This window comes from Larus michahellis, chromosome 5 (assembly GCF_964199755.1).
Source record: "Larus michahellis chromosome 5, bLarMic1.1, whole genome shotgun sequence".
NCBI classification, from domain to species: domain Eukaryota; kingdom Metazoa; phylum Chordata; class Aves; order Charadriiformes; family Laridae; genus Larus; species Larus michahellis.
The window spans coordinates 16732110-16757109 of NC_133900.1; the positions used below are offsets into that span (position 1 = coordinate 16732110).

Here is a 25000-nt window from a genome sequence, read left to right on the forward strand (position 1 = left end):
ATTTCCCCCCACCAGCTGCTGTCTCAATTGCTTCCCCTCGCCCAATTGAATTACCTGGATGGGATGATAATGGGTGAAGAATAACGAGGGACCCACTTCATTATTGAGCTCCAGGGCGCTTTCCCTCTTCCTCTTGGGAGGGGTGGGGGCAGGTGAAGTTTATGATGTGAAGCCTTGCCAATGCCAGTTGGGTACCTCTGGCAAAATGTGGATTCTGCGAGGCGTACGCGTCTACGTGCAATTAGTTTTACTGCTGAAGTGTAATACTGGAGCGCGTAGGAGCTGAAGTTGCAGTTGCTGCTCTTACAGCGTGACTTAGATACTCTGAATTCAGTTCAGGTTTTTCTATTTCAACTTTGGAGACTGAAAGTTTAAAAAAAAAAAATGCTTATTTTTGGGGCCCATTCTGCTAAAGTTTATTACAGATCTAGACCAAGGTCCTCTGTTGGAGGTTCTCTAGAGGACCTCTTGATCCTCTCGACCGAGGAACTACAGCTTCTAGTCAGCTTCCATCAACTCCTGAGGTACATAAAATTCCCAAATGTACTTTATGAGCCACTCTCAGGTAGGCTCAGAGGTGTCTGTCGAGTGATTATCTTGCCTGCAGGCCTTAAGTAGAAGATTGCTTATCCCATGATGTTGATTAACATGGTGTGTTCATTTGAACAGGGCTTGGAAAGGAATCTCGATCTTGAGAAAGTGCCGTGAGTGGTAGAATAAGTCATGCCCACCATGATCTATTGAAGATGTCCCGGCTTACTGCAGGGGGGTTGGGCTAGATGACCTTTAAAGGTGCCTTCCAACCCAACACGTTCTATGATTCTATGATTGAGGCATGTAGCTCCAGGAATGATCTCTGATAAGACTTATCTTATTGCAGCGTATAAGGTGCCTTTCCCATTCCCAAGGGATGAGGGAATTAAATTGTTCTTTATCATTATTTTTTTTTTTTTTCTAGAGACGGAAGTCTTTTTCATAACGCTATTAAAGGGACTCTGACAACTAAATGAAGACCTTCACCTGATAAAAGCACTGTACGGTCAAAATGCCAGGCAGTCCCCTGAGTCCGTGCTTATGCACATGCACTTAAAATTCCCTTGGTTCCAAAACGGCTTGCCACAGCTACATCATCAAAAATGAGCATTACAGTATGGAATTGATCCTGGCATATGCAAGTTAGCAAATCTTGTCTGACTTCTTAGTCTCTCGGGGTTGGTGAGGTGCAGAGATGGAGGGTTAGTTTCTTTCAAATTATGTGTAAGCTTCCCAGGACTGAACATCTTCAAATTTTGAAGTTTATATTTGAAGATGGTTTACACTTTTTGTTGTAATCTCAAACAGAAAAATACCCCAAGCTTCATATTGCGGAAGTCCCAGTGGACACCGGCATCCTTTTGTGCGTCAGGTGCTCACCAAGTGTCTCCGTTACTGACTTTTGCCATTGAGATTATTAACGGCGCTGGGATTGGAAAAGTGCTCGGATCAAGAGAGCAGCCCCAACCACCGGCCTGCTGCCGCAGCCCTTCGCTGGTCACCCATGGCTGCTTCTGCTGCCCGGGAACTGGCCCCATCCCTCGCTGCTCAGGCCAGCAGCTTCCCTCAGGGCTGCAGGTCCTATTCTGGCAATGGGAAGTTTGACTACGCGCCACAGTAGCCACATTCTTTCTGCCTTTGGCTCTAAATCCCTTCATGTGTTTGCCTCCGCCCACCAACGCACAGCTGGTGGGACTGCGGATGTCCGTTTGAAGGTATCAACGCTTGAATTATGTCAATATTATAATATTTTATATTATATATTATAATTTAATTTATTATTATATTATAATGTAATATTATATATTAAAGTAATTCAAACGTTGTCATTCAAAAAGCGATGCTGTGCCCTTTTCCCTGGCACAGTGCCTGTCAGCCAGCATCAAAGCACCGAGCAGGACTATTTCCCCCATCCTCACACGCTTCCGACGTAACTCCAAACTCTGCAATGAGAAGTCAGGGTTTTTCTCCTGGAAAACCGCTGCTGTTGTGCGTTAAAAGAAAGTAAGACTCCCCGAGAGGTTGTTATGATTGGTATTAGCTAAAAGCAGCGTGGCTTTCATGCTCCTTTAGTCTGAAACAGATTTTTTTGCCCTCGAAAGGAGAAAAGTCGCTAGAAGTAGTTGGTTGCTCAAATGCACTGCTCAGCCACCGCGTCGCTTCTGGGTGGACGTCATGGTCCCATGCAGGAATACTGTTCTGTAAGTAGTCATTACGCAGGAGATGGTACATATTGAGTATAATTCAACATGCTGACAGGCTGAGGAGCCTCTGCCGGCCCCTGAGTCACAGAATGGTTCAGGTTGGAAGGGACCTTAAAGATCATCTGGTTCCAAGCCCCTGCCCTGGGCAGGGACACCTCCCACTAGACCAGGCTGCTCAAAGCCCCATCCAGCCTGGCCTTGGGCACCTCCAGGGATGGGGCAGCCACAGCTTCTCTGGGCAACTTGTTCCAGTGCCACCACCCTCACAGGAAAGAATTTCTTCCTAATATCTAATCTAAATCAACCATCTTTCGGTTTAAAACCATTACTTCTAAATAAAAATGTATGCAATCGATTCAGCAGCAGCTATAAAGCCCTTGATGGCCGTATTTCTTTTTACGGTCCTTCCAGTGGTGCAGCTGCAGCATCGCTAGCACAACACCAGCACCTAAGGTCACGTACAGACACACAATGTCACCAGTTTCTAGAAAAGAAACAGCCGCAATATGGAAATTGGTGGGAACTGCCTACCGATTTAATGTCACTTCCTCTAATTGGTCGGCATTGCAGAAAATATATTCCTGATTGCAGCTTTGCAGTGCTATATTTAGTAGCCCGTTCCACGTGCTCGTTACGGTGCCTTCCCCGAGCCTGCCCCTATCTCCAGGGACATTCCATGGTTTGCGTCACCCCCAGCTTCCGCTGATGGCAGTCAGTGGGATACATATTTATTTATTTATTATGCAAACACACATCCATCGCACCTCCAGTAGAAATGGCCTCGTCATTTATTCCCCACAGATATTTTTTTTTTTTTTTTTTCCTCATTGGCAAGATCCCAGGAACCGAGCCAACTTCCCCGTTCCCGCCCGGCACCGCCAGATTTTCCCTTTTGGGGTTGGCAAAGGCTGCTGGAGGGAGGTCACACACCACAGGGTGGGTGTAGCAGCACCTCAGCAACGCCCCCCCCCACACACCCCCTTGGAATAATTCTAGCAAATCCCAGGGGGGAAAAAAAAAAATCGAAATTCCAGGTTCCACCCGAGCCCAGAGCTCGTTCCGCACCAGAAGACCCTGCACACACGGGTGCTGCACCTTGCGCTTCTCCGCTGAGGAAGGGGAATAACTCGGCGTTTTGAAGGGGAATGAGGGGTGCAAACGTGCCTCAGAGCTCCTGGAGGCCGAACATCCAGCTCTTTTCTTGGGTGTATTGGAAATCGCCAATCCCACCGGCACAGCCGGCGGGCGGGACACCAGAGCCTTGCTTTTGCCACAGGCGATGTGGTCCCGCTCCACAAAAATTACACGGACACCAGGTGCTTCGTGCTGCTCACCTCGTCTTAGCGCTACTTGTTTTAAATCAGAGCCAAGGCGTTGACGTCCAAACCCATTTTTCTGCCTTGGGTAAGCTGAGCCGAACGGTACCCTATTCCCTGACGCGCAGAAGAAGGCGCACAAAAATCCCCGGGGCTGTAAAAGCGAAAGCCGCCAGCCTCTCCCTTAGCAGCGGCCGGAGCTAATCACGGGGCATTAATCAGCAGGCTGATCAGGGAAGCTGGTTCTGGGAGTTAACGTTCAACTAAGGGCAAAGTATTTGCCGCAGCCGTGGCCAGAAGGTGCTGGGAGAGGGAGGAGGGGAAGAGGAGGGAGGGGTCTTCATCACAGCGAGAGCTGTGTCAGGTGTGTTTTTTGGCAATTAGCTTGTTTGGGATTTATAATTTTTTTTTTTTTCGTAACGCCACCTGTAAACTAACACATTGTGGCCTCTGACAGGAACATACTGCTTTTATTCTCGACCTTATTAAGTAATAGGAATGGTTTCAGACTGATGAGGCCTGTGCTGGACGCGGTTTGTGACCCACATGGGGGGTTTAGGCTCACCGCCCCCTCATCCCTACATGGGGGGTTTAGGCTCACCGCCCCCTCATCCCTAAGGCAGTTTTCCAGCTCCAGATGCCCAGGGTGGGTGCGGTTCCTCCCCTGGGCCGCTGGTGCTGGGTGTCACGGCACTGGAAAGCACTCAGCTCTGCCGGGCACAAATCTCTTTCCCCTTTGCTGGAAAAAGTCAGTGAGAAGCCAGGGAATTTAAAAAAAAATAATATATATATATATATAAATAAATCACAGCTCTGCGTGCTCTGCAGCCCCGCCGGTTGTAGCGTGTACTTAAAAATTTAAGTCAAATTTCACTATAGGTAGATGAACTGCCCTAAAATATTCCGTGTGGGGAATTACTCCAGGAATACGTAGGTCTTGCTCCTTAAAGAAACTCCATAAGCCACTGACCACACAAGGGTAGCAGTTTCTAGCAGAAGAATGCTCTGGCTTGATAAAGCGAGAGGTATTTTTTCCCCCGAAGCCTTTGCCGGGTCTCAGCGGTGGCTCTGGTACGGCGGTTTCTTGCGTCAGCCTCCCTGGGCCTTTCATCCAGCCACCTGCAAACCTGCTGCTGGCTGCGAGGAAAAAGCAGACGGAAAGGCCGGGAGCGGCGGTAATCAATCAAAATACAGATACGGTCTGAAAACAGAAAGGGGTATTGGCCTGCAGCTGAGAGGAGGAAGGTTTTCTTTTTTTTTTTTTTTTTTTTTTTTTGGTATAGTCAGCAGAAAACCCACCTAAAAGACCCGCACCGCGGCATTTTGGAGTGAGTCTTGATCCTTATGAGTTCTCCAGCACTAATGGGCTGTGAGGACGGGAAAAAAGTCCTTGGCCTCAACTCTAACTTGAGGGAAAGCCCATCGAAGCAAACGGCGTTTCCCAGCCTTCCCTAGCGGCTTTTCTGCACTGAAACACACAAACAAAGCTTTTATATCTTATATGTCTCTCACTTACATATATATTTTAAAAAGATGTTTTTATATATAATCTATCTTTTATATCTTTTATATATGTGTGTTATATATGTACCTTTTATATATATAATATATATTTACATATTATAAATATTTATATAGAATTTACATATATAATATATTTATATATTATATTTATATAGAACTTATATATATAAAGATATATATTTTTATATAGAACTTATATATAAAGATATATTTATATATAAAAGATATATGTAACACATACATATAAGATATAAAAGATATATCTCAAACATATCTTTTATATCTTTTATTTATATATGTAATATATATATCTCACTTCAAGATATATATATATCACTTTTATATATAAAAAAGATATACATTTCTATATATGTGATATATACACACATATCACTTCAAGATATATATCACATATATATAAAAGATGTAAAAGATATATGTATGTTTGATATATATATCTTTTATATCTTATATATATTTTTTTTATTTGTGTGTATATATATAAAACTTATATGTATATAAAAGCTATATCTCTCTCATATATGGTTTTTTTTTTTTTTTTTTTGTAGTTACAGCTTTGGTACTACCATAAACATGTACTTTCTCTTTAGTTGACATGGTATTTATGTGTTGTCTTAATTAAAAAAAAATAAAAATTCCTTGGTTCATGTTTCGTCTTCTGACTTCTGCCCACTCCGTGTTTTTAAATACATTTTATTTTTTTTACTGAATATTAGTTTCTGCACTGATACAGGACACGCAAATGTTGTTAAGCCCAGGCCCCCCCACTCGCTAACCATGGCACTGATTTGGGCTTACGGCTCGTGCCCTCGTTTGCCGGGTTTTTTTGCCCTAACCGTATCTCGTCGGAGTTACTTCTGTGTCAGCCCTGCAGCCCGGGTTGACGCAAGGTGCTGCTACATCAAACAGCCCTCCATCCAAAGGCTGGAGCTTCAAAGCCGATGCTGGCGCTGGGGCTGCCACGAGCATCACGTACCACACCGTCACCTCACTGCCGTCACCAAAAATTGTAATTGCGTACGACAATTGCGTATATAATATAAACCTTATATATATTTACGTATCATCATCTACCACCATGCATAAAAATGAAATACACCTATTTCATGAAAGCTGAAACTTTTGAAACAAGTTATTTCGCTTCGGATGCAATGTGAGAAAAGCACAACTATTGCGTGGCTCCGACGCCAATCCCAAGGGCTGCCAGCGCTGTGCTTTTTCACAGCGGCATCGCCGTGACTCAGACATCAGCTTGGTGTTGAAGTTAGTCCTCCATGGTAGGAATGAGGATGAATAATCACATACAGGAACTTGAAAACCTCCTCTGGTTAGCAAGTGTGGGGTTTTTTTTAAATCTGCAGCTGAATCTTTAGCCGCTGAAGCCAGGAGCCCTTCATTGCCTCTCTTTTGTGAGTGGGTTAAAAATGTCTCGAAGCACATGGAAATGCTGTTGCTTGTATTTTAGGGTCACTTTAATCTTTTTTGCCCATTGTGTGCCCATCCCGGAACAAGCAAAGCAGCGAGAGATGGAGGACGGATGGGCAGGGGCTGGAGAGCACGACCAGACAGGCTTTACTGGCCAAAAGCTAATGCTTTACTGGCCAAAAAAACCACCCAAACAACCCAACCCCAAATGCTTAGGAATGAGTATAAGTGCAGGGTCAGCACATAACACACGTCCCCCCCCACTCCACCACCAACTACGTGTATCTTGGAGCCTCCCCACCAACCACTTAGTCACAGGCAAAAAGAAATTTTCTTCCATTAACGTCTATTTCTTAAACCTTCAGAAAATCCTAGCGGTCCCACCACGGCACGGCCAGCACTTCCAGTTTAACTGCGGTGCGTAAAAGACAACATCATTTTGCTTGAACTTGTCGTCTGCCGGCATCACTCGGCAGCACTAAGCTTTAGTTGTCTTTATTTTTTTTCCCCCATTATGAAAGCTGAAAACGGGGATTTAAAGCGCCTTCAGCAGCCTGCAGGGTACCAACATCCGAAAGTGAGGCGGCTGCCACGCAGGGAAGGGGGAAATAAGAGAAATAATAGAAGACGAGAAAGAAAAATGAGATAAACCTCCAGTGCCAGGGGTCTGCACGCACAGTGACAACCGAGACTCAGACAAGCCGCTTGGCCACGGGAGAGGAAACACAGTCTTCAAACACAACCTCTGCTTTACAATGCACGGTATGATGTTTTTTAAAAGTATACAGCTAAAAATATTCATTAAGGGGGAGTTTACCCAGTTGCCTCACAGCGGAGTCTTTTTTTCTGCCTGTGACCTTCCTCTCAAAGGGGCGATGCGAACAGCAAAAAATAATTTAAAAACAAGGAAGTACCGAGCTAACATCATGGTCTTATGACTCTCTTCATATGCTCACATTCACGCTAGTCCCCTCTTCCCTTTTATTTAACGCCTCTATGCCTGCGTGCATGTGGATGCGCAGGTGTGTATGAAAAATACAGGCTGGAAACACATGGGCTCTGCAGGCACCACGTTATTGTGATTTATTTTTTTTTTAACCATTGTGATTTTGCGTGCTTATGGCTAAATCTCTGCAACACGCTGTTTTTCAGGGGTTTGGCGGCAGATGAAGCAGAAAGGCTATTTAAGAAGGAGCTGATAAGCTGTTAGAAAGACAATGCTTACCCTTTTTTTTTTTTTAAATTTGACACTGTATAGCTCCTTCTGAAAAATATTAGTACTAGTAGGAAGAAAGAAAACCCCACCGTTATTCTCCAAAGTGAAGATCTGACTCAGGTATGGCTTTTATGCTCAAACACAGAGGCAGGGCTGCTGCTTCCAGCTTGTGCTGCCAGCTCTTTGCAGGGCTATGGAGTGACTTGTTTTAAAGCAGGACCCCACGTGAACCGGCTGTAGGGAAAGCTGGGTCAGGATGGGCAGGTAAAAGAAGAGAGAGGGCCCTCGAGCCCTTCGTTGTTGTCAAATATAGTTGATTTTCCTTGATTCTCTGGCAGCAAGTAACTACCTGGAGATTCCGCCGGGGGTTTTGTTGCTGTTTTCAAATGTGTAAGCAAAGTTTGGTTTCAAACTCCACCTCTCAATAGAAACACAGACTGTGAGACCCAAGTGCACCCCACAGGTTTCAAAATCAGATGCAAGCAGGCAGGAATCCAAAACATGCGTCCCTTTCCTTTCCTTTTTTTTTTTTTTTTTTTTTAAGATGACCTATTTGCTTCAAGGCCAATCTTATCATAATTAATTTCAGTGACGAGAGAACGGGCCACCTCTTTTTGAATGTCTGATGCTGGCAATACCAGCTCTGGTACACCTGACGGTAAAGTGATCTGCAAGTTCTGCTACCCCAAAAAATAACGAAAAAAAAGGGGGGGAGAGGGGTGGTGCAGCACATTTGTCACATGCCATGTGCCTCCTCAGCCTGCTCACCTACCTGACAGCCTCACTGCCAAGCTCTTAGTGGCAACTACAAGGCACGGCTCCGGCTAGCGGTGACCACTGTACCTCGGTCCCCCCAGGGCTCCGTCACATTACAGCAATCCCAGGCTGTCCTTCAGGGGAGAGAAGAGCAGGACGGGGAGAGGATTCTTGGAATGAGCACTGGTGTTGCTGGGAAAGTCGCTTTTTGTTCATTTTAAAGGATTTGCTAAGTATTCTGTCATTCGAGATCCGCATTAACCGGAGGTGATTCAGCAGAGGCGGTGTCATGGTTTGAGGAACCCACAACAATTTATGGTCGTTTAGACAATTATCCTCTCACATGATGACCCCTCCCCACCCAGGAAGGGGAATCGGGAAAAACAAGGAAACCTGAGGGTTGAAATATAAACAGAGTTAATAAAATAAGATTAAATAATTAACATTAATGATACTAAAGAACCAATACTGATCCTGATACAAAATATACAGGATTATACTCAGCCCATTCTGTCATAGGAAGCCGTGCGCTCCCAGCAGGGGACCGCAGCCACCAATGGAGAGAGAGAACTTCTCAGCAAATTTTTTTAATTTATATTTCATGGTATGAAATAATCCTGTTGGCCAGCTTGGGTCAAGTGCCTGGGTCTCGCTCCTTCTCATTCCTGCACCTGGCGAGCTCAAGAACACTGAGACCTTGAAACCCACACACCACAGCTGGCTGTGAAGTAAATATTTTCAGAAATTCAGACACTAGAGTCTTCTAAAAGCGTAGTTTTTCCAAGTATTAGATGAGAAATTACTCCCGTGTCGCTCAAACCATGACAGGAGCAGGATTACGCCCCTCAGCAAGCATCCCTGGCTGGCCAGCAGCTTTACACGCCCGCCTTTGGGCCCTGGAAATATCCTCCTGAGCCACAAGGGGCTGCCTTCAGCAAGTGCTTCAGTAGGCGTCAGCCCAGCACAGGGCCCAGTGAGTCCCAGGACGTCACTGGGATGGCCAGCCAGATAAATGAGAGGCCTCCTTCAGGCGTCCAGAGGCAACGGAGGCAAAAAAATCCAACCCTCAAACTCAAGACATCCTTTTTCTTCTGAGTCCTAGAATAACGTCAATTTCTGATGTTATCTACGACTTTAAATTTAAGGTTACATGTCACATTTCTGTTGATTTGCATACAAAAGCAGACTGCCATTTAAAAAGTAACATTACCCTTACTTTAAAATGACACGTGGCTCTGGTTTTTATCTGGGAATCAAGATGTTACAAACCATCAATAGCCTTGAAAGCCGGACTCTGGAAAAAACCACAACAAAAGACCATTAGAATTATATATTCTGGTGGAAGCGAAAATGTTCACTGGGAGGGGACAAGGCCTGTGACTTACAAAGAATTTCTAAAAGCTGATGATGAGTCAGGGACAATGTCAGTGCAGGGTGACAACTTAAAGATGGCAATTGTGCCATGTCCCACAGGAGGAATCGGGTACCAAGAGTCTGTGACCAACTGCAAAATAGAGGAGTTGTCCCCCCCCTCCCTCCCAGTGCATGATCAAATGTCCCAAAGACAAAACCCATCCATTTTTGGTCCAAGAGCCATCAAAGCCATAGGCAAGCTTACACCCACCAGTTCTGTCTTTATGCAAATCGTCAGTGTTTGAGGGAAAACCATTACTGATGGCCTTTTTCTGCTGTCCAGTTTTGCCGATTCAGGTGGGAAAAAGCCCCGGGAGTCACAGATGAAGGTGCCTTAAGTCTTGTATGGACTCCCAAACTACTCCCGTCCATCAAAGTCAGAGCTTAACTAATTTTTAGATCATTAAGCCATATTTTGGAGATGGAGTAAGGTTAAAGCGAAAGATACCACTTTCATTAGGGGTCCTCATCTATTCTCACTACATTTGGAAAGCTGTCTTTTAAAATTAAAAAGGTGGAGCTATTTAATCTTTCCAATTCTTTAATGACTCTGTACTTTAGACCCTTTTTATTGGAGCACAATTTTGTGCTTTGGGGAGATTACAGTATACATAAAAAGCCCGTGTGTTTTGATGCTTCTTAGCTATAGCATCATGATGAAGACATGAGACTGAGACATAAAAAATAAGACCAGGAAAAGCCTCATGCGCAGCAAGTATATGCATGAATACCAGGACACATCAAGTTCATATGTCGGCCTCTTGCCTTCCTAAGTTGAAAGTCGCTTCCTTCCTAAGCAGTTTGATGAAATATCTAGTGTCTACCTGGGACAAGGGCTCACAATGGCATCACGCTGTTGGTGGTCTACCAAGGTCCCTTCTGGTCATTCCCGGGGTCCAAACGCACAAGGTATACACATTCAATAAATGCATACTTTTAAATATTAAGTAGAATTAACAGCCTTTGTGAACAGCAATGGCTACAATCATATTTAAAGATGTAAATCGTCTCTAAAAGGTGCTTTACCTTTTTGTTTTTAATACACTATTAAATGTGGTACTAGAAGGGGAGCATAAATAGGACAGTAGTCAAACAATATATATAACACAAACGATTTGAGAGTTCCTTTGAGGGGAAAGGGCTGTGGTATTTACCAAAAAGCCAGCTAAGTTGGAATTGAAGCTTTGCTCTGGGCGTGTGTACACTCACATATATGGAAACCTGCAATAACGTGTTTTGAGATAACAAAGAAGTCCCACCTGCATGTGAAGTTGAGAGTTTTTAATTTCTGAACACGAGATGAGACTAAGAGAAAAGTAATGGAGAGGACTCCTTTAGGGTCTTGACATACATTCAACGGTCAGTTAATTCCTAGTATTATAAGCGTTGTATCACTTCCCATTCTTCTGGAATCTGAAATAAATCCCGAAAGTGCCTCTGAATCATCAGGTGGGTGCTTCAGATGCTTCAAAACAACTCAGAGCCAACGCAAGAAAGCACTGACAGTAGTCCAAGTATTGTGACAGCCTTTCACAAAATTGCCACCCACACATACAGAAACTAGAAACTCTTTTTCCTCCCTTAGACTTTTTTTATGGATTTTACCATAAGAAATTATATCATCATTCTTAGTATAATTATTGAAAACAAGTGATAACAAGTTTGTGGCAAAGCCAGTTTATTAGGTTTCTGGGATTGTGTCTTGCCCTCCCCCCTACACATACAAAATAACCCAACTTTACAATTTGGTAAAGTGAAAATACATATACAAAGTATTCAGTACTTTTGACATCAATTTCGTGGGCAGAACACTACCACTGAAGCATACTGAATCCTGCGTTAATGACCACATTACCTTTATGTCAGAACCATTAAAACATGCTTTGTGCTGAAGACGAAATTACATACTTAAACATTGTTTCCACACAATTTTAATGACATGAGGGCCCTTATTTACAGGTTGTGAATAACTCACATAAAGCTTAACATATCTGTAGATGTCTGATATCAAATTTAACAGTAACATTGTAGCTACGTAATTTCCTTACTTCAACCCCCAACCTGACTGACTTTGGAATTCTTCATTCTATTTATTAAAACAAAACAAAACAAAACAAACATTTGCTGACATAGTTATTATACAAATAGTTAAGATGGATCCCTTTGAGAAAAAGGATTAAGGACATGAGTGAAAAACAAATTGTCCAAGAGGACTGTAAACCATATTTATTTACAATAGTATACACATAAATTTAAGATCAATCCTTTTCTTAAAAAATCATTAAGGACGCTAGTGTTAAAAAGCTGATTGTTTCTGAAAGGCCTGTAAACCAAATTCTAGTCGTGTAAGGTTGAGAATGAATACAAAAGTTCCCTTTTACAAATGTTTCTTAAAGAAAAATGACGGTCACAGTTGTAGCAGCTTTATACAAGAAAAAAATATTACCTTTTGTTTAGATTCTTTTTAAACATCTTAATCCTTTTAGACCAAATTGAATGCTCTTTCTAAATCTAGAAAAAGTCCACGCATGTTTCTTTTGTCAGTAAAACTTGCAATACAATTGCATCTTATTAATTGTAATAGTTTAAATAATATCACTTATCTTGTTTCAATAATTTGTTTCTAATGTGATCACTAGGGTGGCAACTTCTGAACTGGCCCTTCCATTTAGTTTCCAGTCAGCATCACACGCTACACATTGCAAATAAAAAAAAAAATCTTTTTACTTCAATTCCTTTAAGAACTAAATCACAAAACACTGTTTGACATGGCATACGAATGAAGTCATAGATTGCATTCTATGGCTTACATTTCGCTTTATGCCATTGCGTGCAACCTAGCACCATTTTTATTATGAAACTTGACCTTCAGACAGAACTGAAATGAAACGGCTGCAATTACAAGAACACAGAAGATGGTTCTAGAGGAATAATTTCCCTCACCTGACCCAACACATGACTAACTCACATTAGCAATGCCAAGGATGCCCAACATACAGCCGTGACATTACACAAGCAGGTTTTAGCTCAAAAATCTCTAACAGATGATGCACTTGGCAGATTTTCACCATATTTCAAGGTCTAGTTTATTTTGTGTTCAGACGTTTTTTAAGGAAGTCCCATACCCCTAACATTTTGTCCTAAGCACTTCCATCCCTAAAATATGTTATCAAGTTGGTTGTAAAAAGCTTTTTCAAGATATTCCGAAAAGCATTCATTATCACTAAAATCTTCTGAAAACTTTTGCCAACTTCACTCAATCTTTTATTTTACTTAAGTGTTTTTACTTAGCCTGGAACACTCAACTCAAATACAGCATCTTTAGAAATAAATCCTCATTGAAGTTTTAGTAAGGTCAGAGAAGTTATGGACAGTTAAGAGCCCCAAATTTACCCCAAATCCTGTGCTACAGTACTTTCCATAAGAAGGAATGCATAGTTTAGATTTACATGCTAATTATGAAAAATTAATGAAGTTTTAAGTATCAAATAATTATCTAGAGGTAGGGACAAGTTTGTCAATTCTCTTACCATTGCCATGAAGAAACAGACAAAGTTTACAGTGGGATGACAGGCCAAAAGCTAGCAGTTTGCACCTACACTCACAGCCCAAGCTTTATGTGACAGTCCTGGTTTTTGTTTTTAAAATAAAAAGGTACTTGCTTAGCAATTTGCTAGAAGTCACCAAATATTCCTTCATATACCAAAAACCTCCACACTTGCTGACCCAAAAATCAAGCTATCTGGCTGCCACAAAACACTTTTTCTCCTACATTATTGCGATGCAAGTAGCAACCAAAAATGTTAAGTGCTTACTATTTATAACCTTATCACAATTGATGAAAACAATCTCAGGCAGCAAGAGCTCAAGTAGAACCGCTTTGTCAAAACCTCACTTGAAAGTTTACTTTCCCGTATGTTTATAGTGAAACTTCAGTAATTCAGAAAGTACAATTACAAAGTGCAAGAACATGAGATGGGCACATCTACACCAGGAAAAAAAAAAAAGCAAACCAAAACACATTAAAGTGCCAAAGAGACTCGCTATAATTGCTACCAAAACCTAGAACTTTGCCAAGATCACAATTTTGAAGCATTTGCAAACAGGACAAGGTGATAGCTGATTTAACACCAGCAGGTCATGGCAGGTTTTGGTTCAGGCTTTATACGTATTTCATCGCGATCTGGGGGTTGACTAAGCATTAATGGCTTGTGACTTTTAAGCTTGTGAGCCAGTGTCATAAATATGGCCTCCACATGGTCATTGTCATTGGGGTTTTTGGCAGAGGTTTCAAATAATGGCATACTATGACTATCGGCAAACTTCTGGGCCAAGTCCGTAGGTACCTGAATAGCACTTCTCAGGTCGCATTTATTCCCAACAAGAATCCGTGGTATATCATTGGCAAGGAGGTGTTGTTTGCATTCTTCTATCCATGACGGCAGACTGTGAAAACTGGCAATGTTTGTCATATCATACACAAACACAACAGCATGTACATTCCTGTAATAGTGCTGCACCATGCTCTTTCTGAAGCGCTCCTGGCCGGCCGTATCCCATAGCTGGATCTGAAAAGGGAAAGATGATGAGAAAAAAAATTGGTTTATTGCTCATGTCGGAAAATAATGTAAATCAGCTGTAGCTATGGCAGTCACACCATCACAGAAATCCACTCCTCTGAATTCATCACACTGAAAAGATTATGCTGAAGAAAACTGTTGCTTTTACACAATTTCAGAAACTTCCGCTTTCAAAGCTGCTCACAGCTGAAGCCAGGAAGAAATGATGATGCAACTTGATCACAAATACTAATTTATGAAAATTTATTGGAGCATGTATTTTGTAAGATTTTTACAAAATCAAATTCTATAGTCTTGGCAATACCACTTTTATTTCAAAAAACAACATGTATTTCACAGCACAAGTCTCAGCTGACATGTTTCTTTTATTGCCATAAATAATGTCACCTTCCTCAAAGTTTTGTTCTCAGCATGAAGTTAACTGCCCAATGTGGTACTATATAAAAGTAGGAAGAAATCAAATCATGCATGAACACCACCACCGCCAACAAAAATGGGACAAAGAAATCTTTCTCTGCAGTGTATCTATTGGAATCAAACCCTCCTATGATGAACCTCTAACTTTAATGCCTAAATTAGGACTACACTGTGGTTTTTAGTATCAAAGCATACATAAAAGAAAAAAAATCAAAAAAAACAGCATAAATCTTCTGTTAGCTTAACATGCTACTATTGTTTCCAGGTATGCATCATTCTATCCCAAATAGACTGAACATACTTGTTGGAAGCCTAGTCAGTGTTAACGGACAAAAAAAAAAACATTCAGAAGAACTGAAACACTTTCAAATTTCTCGGGTTCAGATTAAAACAAAACAAAACAAGCCTTGAAGCACAAGCAGATATAAGCAACAACTAACAAAAATTAAGCAACAACTAATAAAAATTTTAAATGCATCAGTCATCCTGGTATAATGGAAGCTTGGAGTCCTCAGATGCATAGAATACGCTACCGCGTTGTGCATTTATTGGACACAGAAATATTTTAACAAACTTGCTCTCCAAGAGACATGGGACTGCAATATACAGCAGTGAGACCCAATTCACCCACAATGCTAGAATCACTGTGCACTGTAAGAAATAAACTAGCGTGTGGCTCTATCGTACGTGCCTTAGTGATGGTGTTAACACTGAAAGGCGCCATTCGATTTCTGGGGCCAAAGCTGATTCCTAGCTTCCTGTCTGTCCTGTACAGCTGATCCCTGACGGCTGAGGCGCTTTGATTAGTACTGCAGCTTTTAACTTTTGAGCAGGAATTGTCAGAAAGAAACGCTTCCTCCCTGGGAATGAAAGAGAGTTTCTTTTCAGATTCAGCATTCAAAGAATATTAAATGTTCTGTAAATGATGAAGGTAAATTTAAAATTCAATCTGTTCTCATGAAAGGTAGAGCCAGCAACTTCCCTTGATGAAATTGTTCTCCCATTACCATAGTTCTGCATTCCTTTGATCCAAAACTTATTTAGAAACTGCAAGTGTCTTGAAAGTTGCCTTGTTTACCATCTTTACCAGTGACTTTGATATTAAAAAAAGGAAACCCAAGTGCCAGGGAAATTCGCTGAAGGCAAGAAGGTAAGATGCATCACTGATAGAGTCTTACAGTATCACATAACCTTTTTTTGAAAGACAGAACAGTAGAAAGAGGGTGAAACTGAGTAGAAGCAGATGCGAAGTCTGGGTAACAGTGACTAATAATAAAAGACTTTTCCGATAACTGCAGGATTCATCAGTTTGGAAGTTATTAAAACGGATGACAATCCAGATACCCAAGTCAATCACAGGACATTACGAATCACTAGCGTGATAGTGAAGGAAAAAAAGAGCAAGTGATGTTTCAGGATGGTGTGACTTTTTCTGCAATATTATGTTCAGCCCTGGTCACCCATCCTTGAGAAAAACTCAGATTGGAGCAGGTGGAAATGGCAGTTACTGGTTTGATCATGGGAAATGAGAATTTACACGAGAACATCAGAACAGCTTGGCTTCTGTAGTCTAGTTATCTGCAGGTTCTGATCCACAGACCATGTACTGCTTCTAAAAGGATCCTTAAGATTATTAAGAAAAGCAAGGCAAGTCAGCCTAGCCTCTGATCACAGAAAACAGCAGTTTAACAGTAGTTAATTCGGAATTTGACAAATTCAAGAGAGAAGAAAGAAGCACAGACTGAGGTAATCCTTATGTCTGGACAACATCATGTTAAGGAATCACTATATATCATCTTGGAAAATGCTATATCAAAATAATTTGAAGAGGGACCTCATTTTCACAGGCAGCTGTGAGCTTACCCTTCTCTCCCACCTCATTTGGAGAACAGAAATCAGTCATGCTTCATTCAAGCACAGATCTGCCAGCCTTGGGTAGAGAAGGGGAAATTAAATTAAAGCTTAAACTACAGTTCCTCCTAAGTTTTATTTACATGCAACTTTGAAGCTTGAAGGGCATTATCTCAATTAAAAATGTTAATATTCTTGGCATGGAATCATTTGCACTGAGAGGCAAATCCTTCCCCAAGATTATAAATTTCACACTTTAGAAGTTTGGTTTTTTCCTCTTTCCAGGTGAACTTGAGGAGACCATTCCATTTCTGGCCCCCCAAAAATATTTGCTCTACTGAAAAACACGTTCACATTAACGGATGTGCATTGATGAATTAACTTTAAGATTACTGTTTCATTATTAGTTCAATACCATCCATCTTCAAGGGAGTACATTTTTTATAATAGCCCTTTAAAATGTGTGATTTGAAAATTTGGTTTAACAGCATAATTCAGCTAATAAAACTGTGGACAGAATCACTTTGTCACACTCCCTAGGAAGACAAATCATACTTAAATATATCCACTCAGCTATCACCTCCCACCTTCTGACTCCTTTTTGTGTATCCAGAAAGGCTGTTTTCTAAACAAGGACTCCCTTAGCATGCATGGTTTATAACACCACAGTAAAAACATAACTGGCCTTTAATAGAGATAAAATGGTAAACTACGTCTCCTTTTACAAGATGTGGGAAAAAAAACTTGGAAAGCTCAGAGGTGCAGAACATGATGTTTGGACTTTCTTCTTTGAATTTCATTTGCAGACTTTGCTCTTTCAATGTAGGTCAGTAAGGAGTGACATCATTGTTTTCTTCGATTTTCAGCGCTTAGATCAATTTAGGAAGAAGAGAATTTAGAATGCAAAAAACTAAGTTGTTGAAAATTTTAATTTATTCATCACATCTAGGCATCAGTGCTTCATACGAAGCTGTTAGCCTACTGTACAAGCTACAGAGGAATACACTCATCCCTGTGTCTTGGAATTCTACACAATTCCTGTGTGGAAGACCCCCGGCGAGAAGAACCGTGCTTGTGTTCCTGCCAATGACACAGCATTTTTCCAGCTGCGAGGGAAATACTCGGTACTGCAGCAGCACAAGAATGACCATCCAGCTGGCTGGGGGAAGGGAGAAGAGAGAAACAGAAAACACTATTTTATAATCTTCAATGCAAGAAAAATTCCTCTCCTCAGCAAACCCTTTAGGGCACAGCAAGAACAGCAGTAATTCAGTTCATCTGAGCGTCTCTCCTGGCTCAACAGGCATTGCTGGAGGTCACTGCTACAAGCAAGAACAGGAAAGATGAATGAGAGAAGATGGCAAAAACCAAAAATTGGTGCATACTTGATCACACACAGCATCCCCCTAAGAGCTAGAGACCTGGCTGGCCATAACGATGAAGTTTATTCCTTTTAAGGCTGAAACAGAACTTCCCAGAAAACAATGTCTCTCAAAAGAGCCTCCTTTCATTCTCCACCTCCCTCAACCTGGACTGGCATATTCAACAGGTAATACTCTCAAGAACACAGCAAAACAACCTACCACAACATACGTAACAAAATGGCACAATAACTTATGTGAAGCATCTCAAGAACTGTGGATTAGGCTATATTCTTCTTCACTTCCCTCCAACAAAGGCATAATCCAGAGCTGGTGAAAATGTCAGTCAGTAATACGGTAGTGAAAGAAGATATCCCTCAGGAGATTCTCTACTCCGTCATGGACAGCAACAGACCAGGGAGTACAGAATCTCAGCTATCAGCCAAATAAGTGCTATTCAGTGGTTTTATAAAGAAAAACAGTAACAAAGACTCTGACTCATTTTTCTTTCTTAGTTAAAAGAAATATATGAGGTGAAAAAAACACAAAAGAAGGAAAACAAATGTATTTACATGCCCTCTGCAATTTCTTTAATCAGAAAGTAAGCAATGAAAAACTACAGCTTTCAGCTACACGACTGTAAACTGTAATTAAAAAGTTTGGTGATAATAAACACAAAAGTACAATTCCAAGACTATTGTTACTCCCTTTTTCTACACATTATTAAACTTTGCTCATAGAAACAAACTGTAATACAGAAGCAATGTTGTACAGAAGTAGATGTAGTAACCACGTTACTCCTAGTAAACAAACTGCATTTGTAAGCAGCTAGTAGTCTAATCTGCAAATGACCATTAGGATCACCACCAGCTTTTATGTATCTACCAGGCAGACTAGGTATATTTCACATACTTTTAAAATCTGCATTACAGTGCAAAGAAGGCAAAGGAGCAGTTTTTCCTCCGATCCATTTTTTCACTGAATTTAGTTTTGTAAGACTAGGCTTTAGCTAAACCTACAATCAAAGTAAAAACCAACGATTAAATGTGAGCTAGGTATCCAACCTGTCACTGTCCAGTTCTGTGCCACATTTGCCTAAACATACAACAATCTTAACAGAATCCTTAAAAAAGAGAATTAGAAGTTGTACCACATTGCTATCACTGATACTGCAGTTCACTCCTGAAAAATGTTCAGTTTCTTAATGGGACATTTTTAAAGCAAAACAGTGGCATCTGCATAGCCTTGGGGACTTGAAGGTTAAGCCAATTAAGTGTGATTCTTGGTAAACACAAGAGAAGCAGAATGTCTGGGAGGCAACAAGCTGCTAAAAGCAGGCACAGCCAACACTAAAATACTGGTAAGTAAGAGATCTACCTAGAAGTCCATTTTTAAGGAGAAATTATTAACACCTGCCAAAAGCTGTGCAAAGGTTTGGCCTGTGGCAGAAACTTTTCATCATCATAGAAACCTACATATTAATTACATTTCCAACAGGAGCAAGGCAAAATTGTTTTAAACAAAGTTGCAGAACTTGCTATAGCTGAGGCCAACGGCTATGCGACGCAACCGCATTGAACTTCTGGGGTACGGAGGTGTGACATGAACCCCACGGTGCAGCACCACAGCTGCCAGCCACATGGCAGCAGGGAAGGCTGGGATGTCCAGTCCTCACGCCAACCCCACAGAGCCCTGCTGGCTGCCCAGGCCTTTGGAGGTAACTGGAACAGGCTGCCCAGAAGTGGATGCCCCATCCCTGAAGGTGTTCAAGGCCAGGCTGGATGGGGCTTTGAGCAGCCTGGTCTAGTGGAAGGTGTCCCTGCCCATGGCAGGGGGTTGGAAGTACATGATCTTTAAGGTCCCTTCCAACCCAAACCATTCTGTGGTTCAGGGGCTGGCAGAGGCTCCCCAGCCTGTCAGCACCCGCTCCGCCTGGTCTCCCCGCTGCTGCCTTACAGCCATGGGCCACCGCGGGCTGCTCCCTCCTGTCAGCAGCTGGGTCGGGGCCCGGCGGCCGGGCAAGGCCCAAAGCGGGGCCAGAACCAAGGCCGCGGCGGGCAGCGCTCCCGAGGCCGGCGGCGTCGCGCGGGGACGGGGAAGGCCCCGCCGGGCCACGGCTGTACCTTGATGCGCTCGCCGTCGATGGTGACGGCGCGCTCGCGGAAGTCCACGCCGATGGTGGCCTCGGTGCGCTGCGGGAAGCGGCCGGCGCAGAAGCGGTAGGTGAGGCACGTCTTCCCCACGTTGGAGTCCCCGATGACGATGATCTTGAAGATGCGGGAGCGGGCGGGGGGCAGCCCGCCGGGGGGGAGCGCCCCGCTGCCCGTCAGGCTCAGCTCCAGCGAGGACTCCAGGTCGGCCGCCGCCGCCATCATCGCTGCCGGGCGGACAGCCTCCGGGAGACGGGGGAGACGCGGCCGCCCCGCTCTCCTGCTCCTCCCGCCCTCCCGCGTCCGTTAACGGCCGCCGCGGGGACTAACGGCCGCCGGCGGCGCGCGCTGCCGGTAGCGCCGCGACACGTCACGGGCGCCCCCGGCCCGGCTCCCGCTGGGGAAGGGGCAGGGCGGGGAGATCTCGCGAGATCTGGCGGCGGGGCGGGAAGGTGAAGGGGGGGGGGAGCAGCGGACGCTTCCCCGGTCGTGTGGCGGCGGCTCGAGCCCTCAGGGGATGCTGTAGGGCAGCCGGTGTGGCCCGAGGGCGCGGGCGGTCTGCTGAGGCGGCAGGGGGCGGTTGGGCCGTGGGGCAGCAAGGTGGGAAGCGGGTCTGGGCCTGCCCTCCCGCACCTTGAATACCGTGTCCAGTTTTGGGCCCCTCACGACAAGGCAGACGTTGAGGTGCTGGAGCGGGTCCAGAAAGGGCAACGAAGCTGGTGAGGGATCTGGAGAACAAGTCTTACAAGGGGCGGCTGAGGGAGCTGTGGGTGTTTAGCCTGGAGAGAAGGAGGCTGAGGGGAGACTATCACTCTCCACAACTACTTGAAAGGAGGGTGTAGAGAGGTGAGGGTCGGTCTCTTCTCCCAAGTAACAGGCGATGGGACAAGAGGAAATGGCCTCAAGTTGTGCCAGGGGAGGTTTAGATTGGATATTGGGGAAAGTTTCTTCACCGAAAGGGTTATCAAGCATTGGAACAGGCTGCCCAGGGAAGTGGTGGAATTGCCATCCCTGGAGGTATTTAAAAGACGGGTAGACGCGGTGCTGAGGGACGTGGTTTAGTGGTGTTTCTGGTGGTGTTTTGTTAATGGTTGGACTCGATGATCTTAAAGGTCCCTTCCAAGCTAGAGGATTCTGATTCCTGCTGTCATTTACAGTATGTTCGTCCCTGTGACAGAGACACTGGGACCAAAAGCGATGGACGTATCTCACAATAAGAGAGGAAGTACGGCATTGCCCTAAGAATCTGTTAATAAACTCACCAAGGGCATCAGCCTGGGAGAGAGGTGGGATGTAGACATCAAGTTCAAGCAATGTCCACCAGCAAAAATTTTTTCAAGAGTTTAACCCCTACTGTCCTGATTTGAGCGACACAGGATTAATTTCTCTTTCAGTAATTTCAGTAAAGTCTCTTCTAGTGCCTGGGGAAAATGCATTTTTATAAGATTCTAGTGTCTGAATTTGTGAAAATACTTCATAGCTAGCTGTGGTATGTGGGTTTCGAGGTCTCAGTGTTTCCAGGCTTGCCACGTGTGGGGATGAGGAGGAGCGAGATGTGGGCACTTGACCCAAGCTGTCCAACAGGATTATTTCATACCATGCACGTTACATTCAATATAAATTAGAAAGTTTGCTGAGGAGTTCTCTCCCTCGATGGCTGTGATCCTGAGAACTCCTTGCCCCGCAGCCGGACCCCTGAGCACTTCCCTTCCTCCTGAAGCCACGGTGCTCGCAGCGTCCGACATTTGCTGTCCCCTGCTGGGAGTGCACGGCTTCCTATGACAGAATGGCCTGAGTATAATCCTTGTGTATTTTATATTGGTATCAGGATCGATATTGGTTCTTTAGTATTATTAATGTTAATTATTTAGTCTTATTCTATTAAATCTGTTTATATTTCAACCCTTGGGTTTCCTTGTTTTTTCCCCCGATTCCCCTTCCCGGGTGGGGAGGGGTCATCGGGTGAGAGAATAATTGTCTGAACAACAATAAATTGCTGTGGGTTCTTCAAACCGTGACACCTACACTGACAAGCAAATGTAGATTGCGATAATTAAGAGAACTGTTACCCTAAGGGTGTCTCACTGGCCTGCGAAGTGATAGCCGAGACAGGATTCCTATGGTTTGGATCACATACCTAATAATAGCCACTGGAGACCTCCTCTCCATGCTGTTACACACGCTTCCCACCACTCGGGACTTCTGCCTGCACAAATAAATGATCCTTGGATCGTTGCTCCCTGTGGAGCAACTGTCGTGCGGTTGAAGGACAGTGCTTTGAGCAGCCTGCCATTGCTCAGATATAAAAACATTAGGCTAGAGTTTAAAAAAAAATAACGCCCTGAGTTCGGAGCAACTTTATTTACGGTGCTCATCTCAGTGTAATGTAAAAAAAGTAACAAATGAGACTGTATGGAAACCTGGTGTGCTGAGAAAGGAACTGCTTAGTGCAGTCAACTTCGGCACTCCAGAGGGTGTTTGTAACTTAGTTCTTGTTATTCCCCTTTCCCCCTCCCTTGGACCAACCTCGTGGACGATTGCAGAGAAGCGCCTCCACCCTGCGGCCCTCTTCTGAGACAAGATGCCTTCATTTATGCTGCCAAATAATTTATTCTGTCAAAGAGGAGGAATAATTTTGTTGCGGTGTGGAAGTGAGATGAAAGGGAGGGGAGGAGGTTGTGCCACCCTTGAGTTCTTACTGTCCCTTTTACAGAATCGCTCCTTTTTGCAGCCAGAATGTAAAATGCGTTTGGCAGAGGGGAGGGAGCCCAAGCAAGGCTATCTCTGTCGCCTAATGGTTAAAGAAGTAGAGAAATCTGACTTGTCGTGGGGGGTGCTCTGGTTTGGGCTCTGGCTGGCGTGCTAAAAGGAGAGTTTAAACAGCTGTTTGGCAGGGTCTGCCAACAGCTCATTTAACTGCGTTTGATCTCGGTTGTGCCAAGAGGGCCAAAGTGAGTTATAAGTAGATCTGAGCCCTTCAGCAGCCCTTAACATCTTCTAGTTCAACAGCTAAAACTCTTTTAAACGGCAGAATCTATCCGCCATCTAGTGGCCAAAGGCATTCTTAGTCATTCTATTTTTATGCTCCGCTAATTTTACACTGACACCTTGCCCGTGAATTTGCGTCTCAATACTGTCAACAGCCACCCCGGTTTCTGTTTTGTTAGGTGTAAGACAGGTGGAACCACCTTCCCCGGGGTGCTCTGGAACACTGCTGGCCCCTGAAAGAACGGACTTGAAGTAAATACCTTCTAAGAGTTTAAATATTGTCCCAGGTGTGGACAATACATCAAGACTTCGCTCAGGGTTTCTGGGTACAGAAAGTCAAATACGCTTTACTTAAAAAATACGCCTTAGTGAAAAGAATGCACAGTTCTTCCAGGGGTAAAAACAAAACCCTGAGTGCGGTTAATGAAACTACTCATTCGCTTAAGGTTTCTTGCTGGTACCCGGTATTTGCCTGCTCCTCTTGCAGTGGCTTGCCTTAGCTTGAGCTGACAAAAGCACACGTGGGAGTTTTAGCTGCCCTTTTTGAACTTCCCTGTTACTGCAGTCATGAGACTTCCTGATCAGCCTTAACACATCAGGAAGAAATCAGTGGTTTGACACGAGGCGACTTCCCCATCCCACCCGCTCCGCCTTTCTCCAGTAAAGCTGTCCCTGTTCTCCAGCCCAAGGGCCTTCGGTACACGGCATTCAGTCCACCTGGCAGTCGGTCACTGTGAGGACAAGCTGTGTTTGCATCAGCTATAGCCTGAGCAGCGCGAAGCTACGTTACGGATGAAGAGATTCATGTAAACAGCTGTTTTAAGTTTGTGGCCTGCTGAATTTTGCGTGTGTGAGCCCATGCAGAACTGATGCAGTGCTGTTTTGGCGTGACAAGTATAACTGTTCTGGCTTGGCTGGAGCAAAAATGCAGTTAAGTCTGCTCTCGCTGCCAGCTGTGGGAAGAGGAAGCTTAAGGGAAGAGTGCAAGAACAGGGGGAGGAGAGGGCCTGTTTTTACACCCTCACGACTTCTGCTGATCCATGGGGAGGGATGTCACAAACAGAAGTTGCATCAAAACTGCTCCATTGAAAGTCTGCCTTTGCAGAAGGACAAATATTCCTGATACACTTCACCTGTAAATTAAAAATCATCTTAAAACTTATTTTAAAGTTGGTCCTCTAACTGATTTAAAGTGCTCTACCAGCAGCTGTGGCTCTGTAAAGTAGACAATCTATTTCATTTTAAAGCATCTTTTGGACTTGAAGTCTATCACAACATTATAGAGTTGTCTTTTTGAACTATTATTATTTTGCAGTGCCTACATTAACAGCAGGTTACAAATACACTTAATAGCTTGAAGGATTTTTAGATCCATCCCTGCAGCTCTTACGCAGAAATTCTCACTATGGTTAAGTCAGAAGTACACTGAACAAGAGCAAGAGCACTCTTGCTTTTTAAGGGTTAAAAAAAAAAAATGAACTCTCGTGACACTGAACTCCAAAGAGGAGTGAAAAGTCAATAAACAGTGAAAGTTATTAGTACTTGGTAAAATTTCTTTCCATCTTTCTTTGTAGGGAACATTCACACGAGTATTTGAATGGGATTTATGCATCTTCTGTTACGGCTGCGTCTCCCTGTGAAAGACCTTTTCTTAGAGCAACAAGTGCGCAGGAGTTATTCTGAAGTTAAAAAAAAATAATAATACAATCATCAGGAAAGCCCTGTTATTTAATTCTACAGCAAGG

At 43.5% G+C, this 25000-nt stretch overlaps 1 protein-coding gene across 1 annotated transcript; it reads right to left on the reverse strand.

The window, feature by feature from the left end:
* Positions 1 to 11569: 11569 nt before the first annotated feature.
* RAB33B (RAB33B, member RAS oncogene family) lies at positions 11570 to 20671 on the reverse strand. The gene is made up of 2 exons (XM_074588929.1): positions 20241 to 20671; positions 11570 to 14476 (listed from the first exon to the last, which is right to left on the reverse strand). The coding sequence occupies exons 1-2, from the start codon at positions 20490 to 20492 to the stop codon at positions 14033 to 14035; spliced, it is 696 nt and encodes a 231-aa protein (XP_074445030.1). The 5' UTR covers positions 20493 to 20671; the 3' UTR covers positions 11570 to 14032.
* Positions 20672 to 25000: the final 4329 nt, after the last annotated feature.

Excerpts from the sequence above, each read along its gene's own strand:
- RAB33B (XM_074588929.1), bottom strand. The coding sequence starts at position 20,492 with ATGATGGCGGCGGCGGCCGACCTGGAGTCCTCGCTGGAGCTGAGCCTG. Across the intron at positions 14,477-20,240 it reads TCGACGGCGAGCGCATCAAG|ATCCAGCTATGGGATACGGC; the intron begins GTACAGCCGTGG and ends TTCCCTTTTCAG.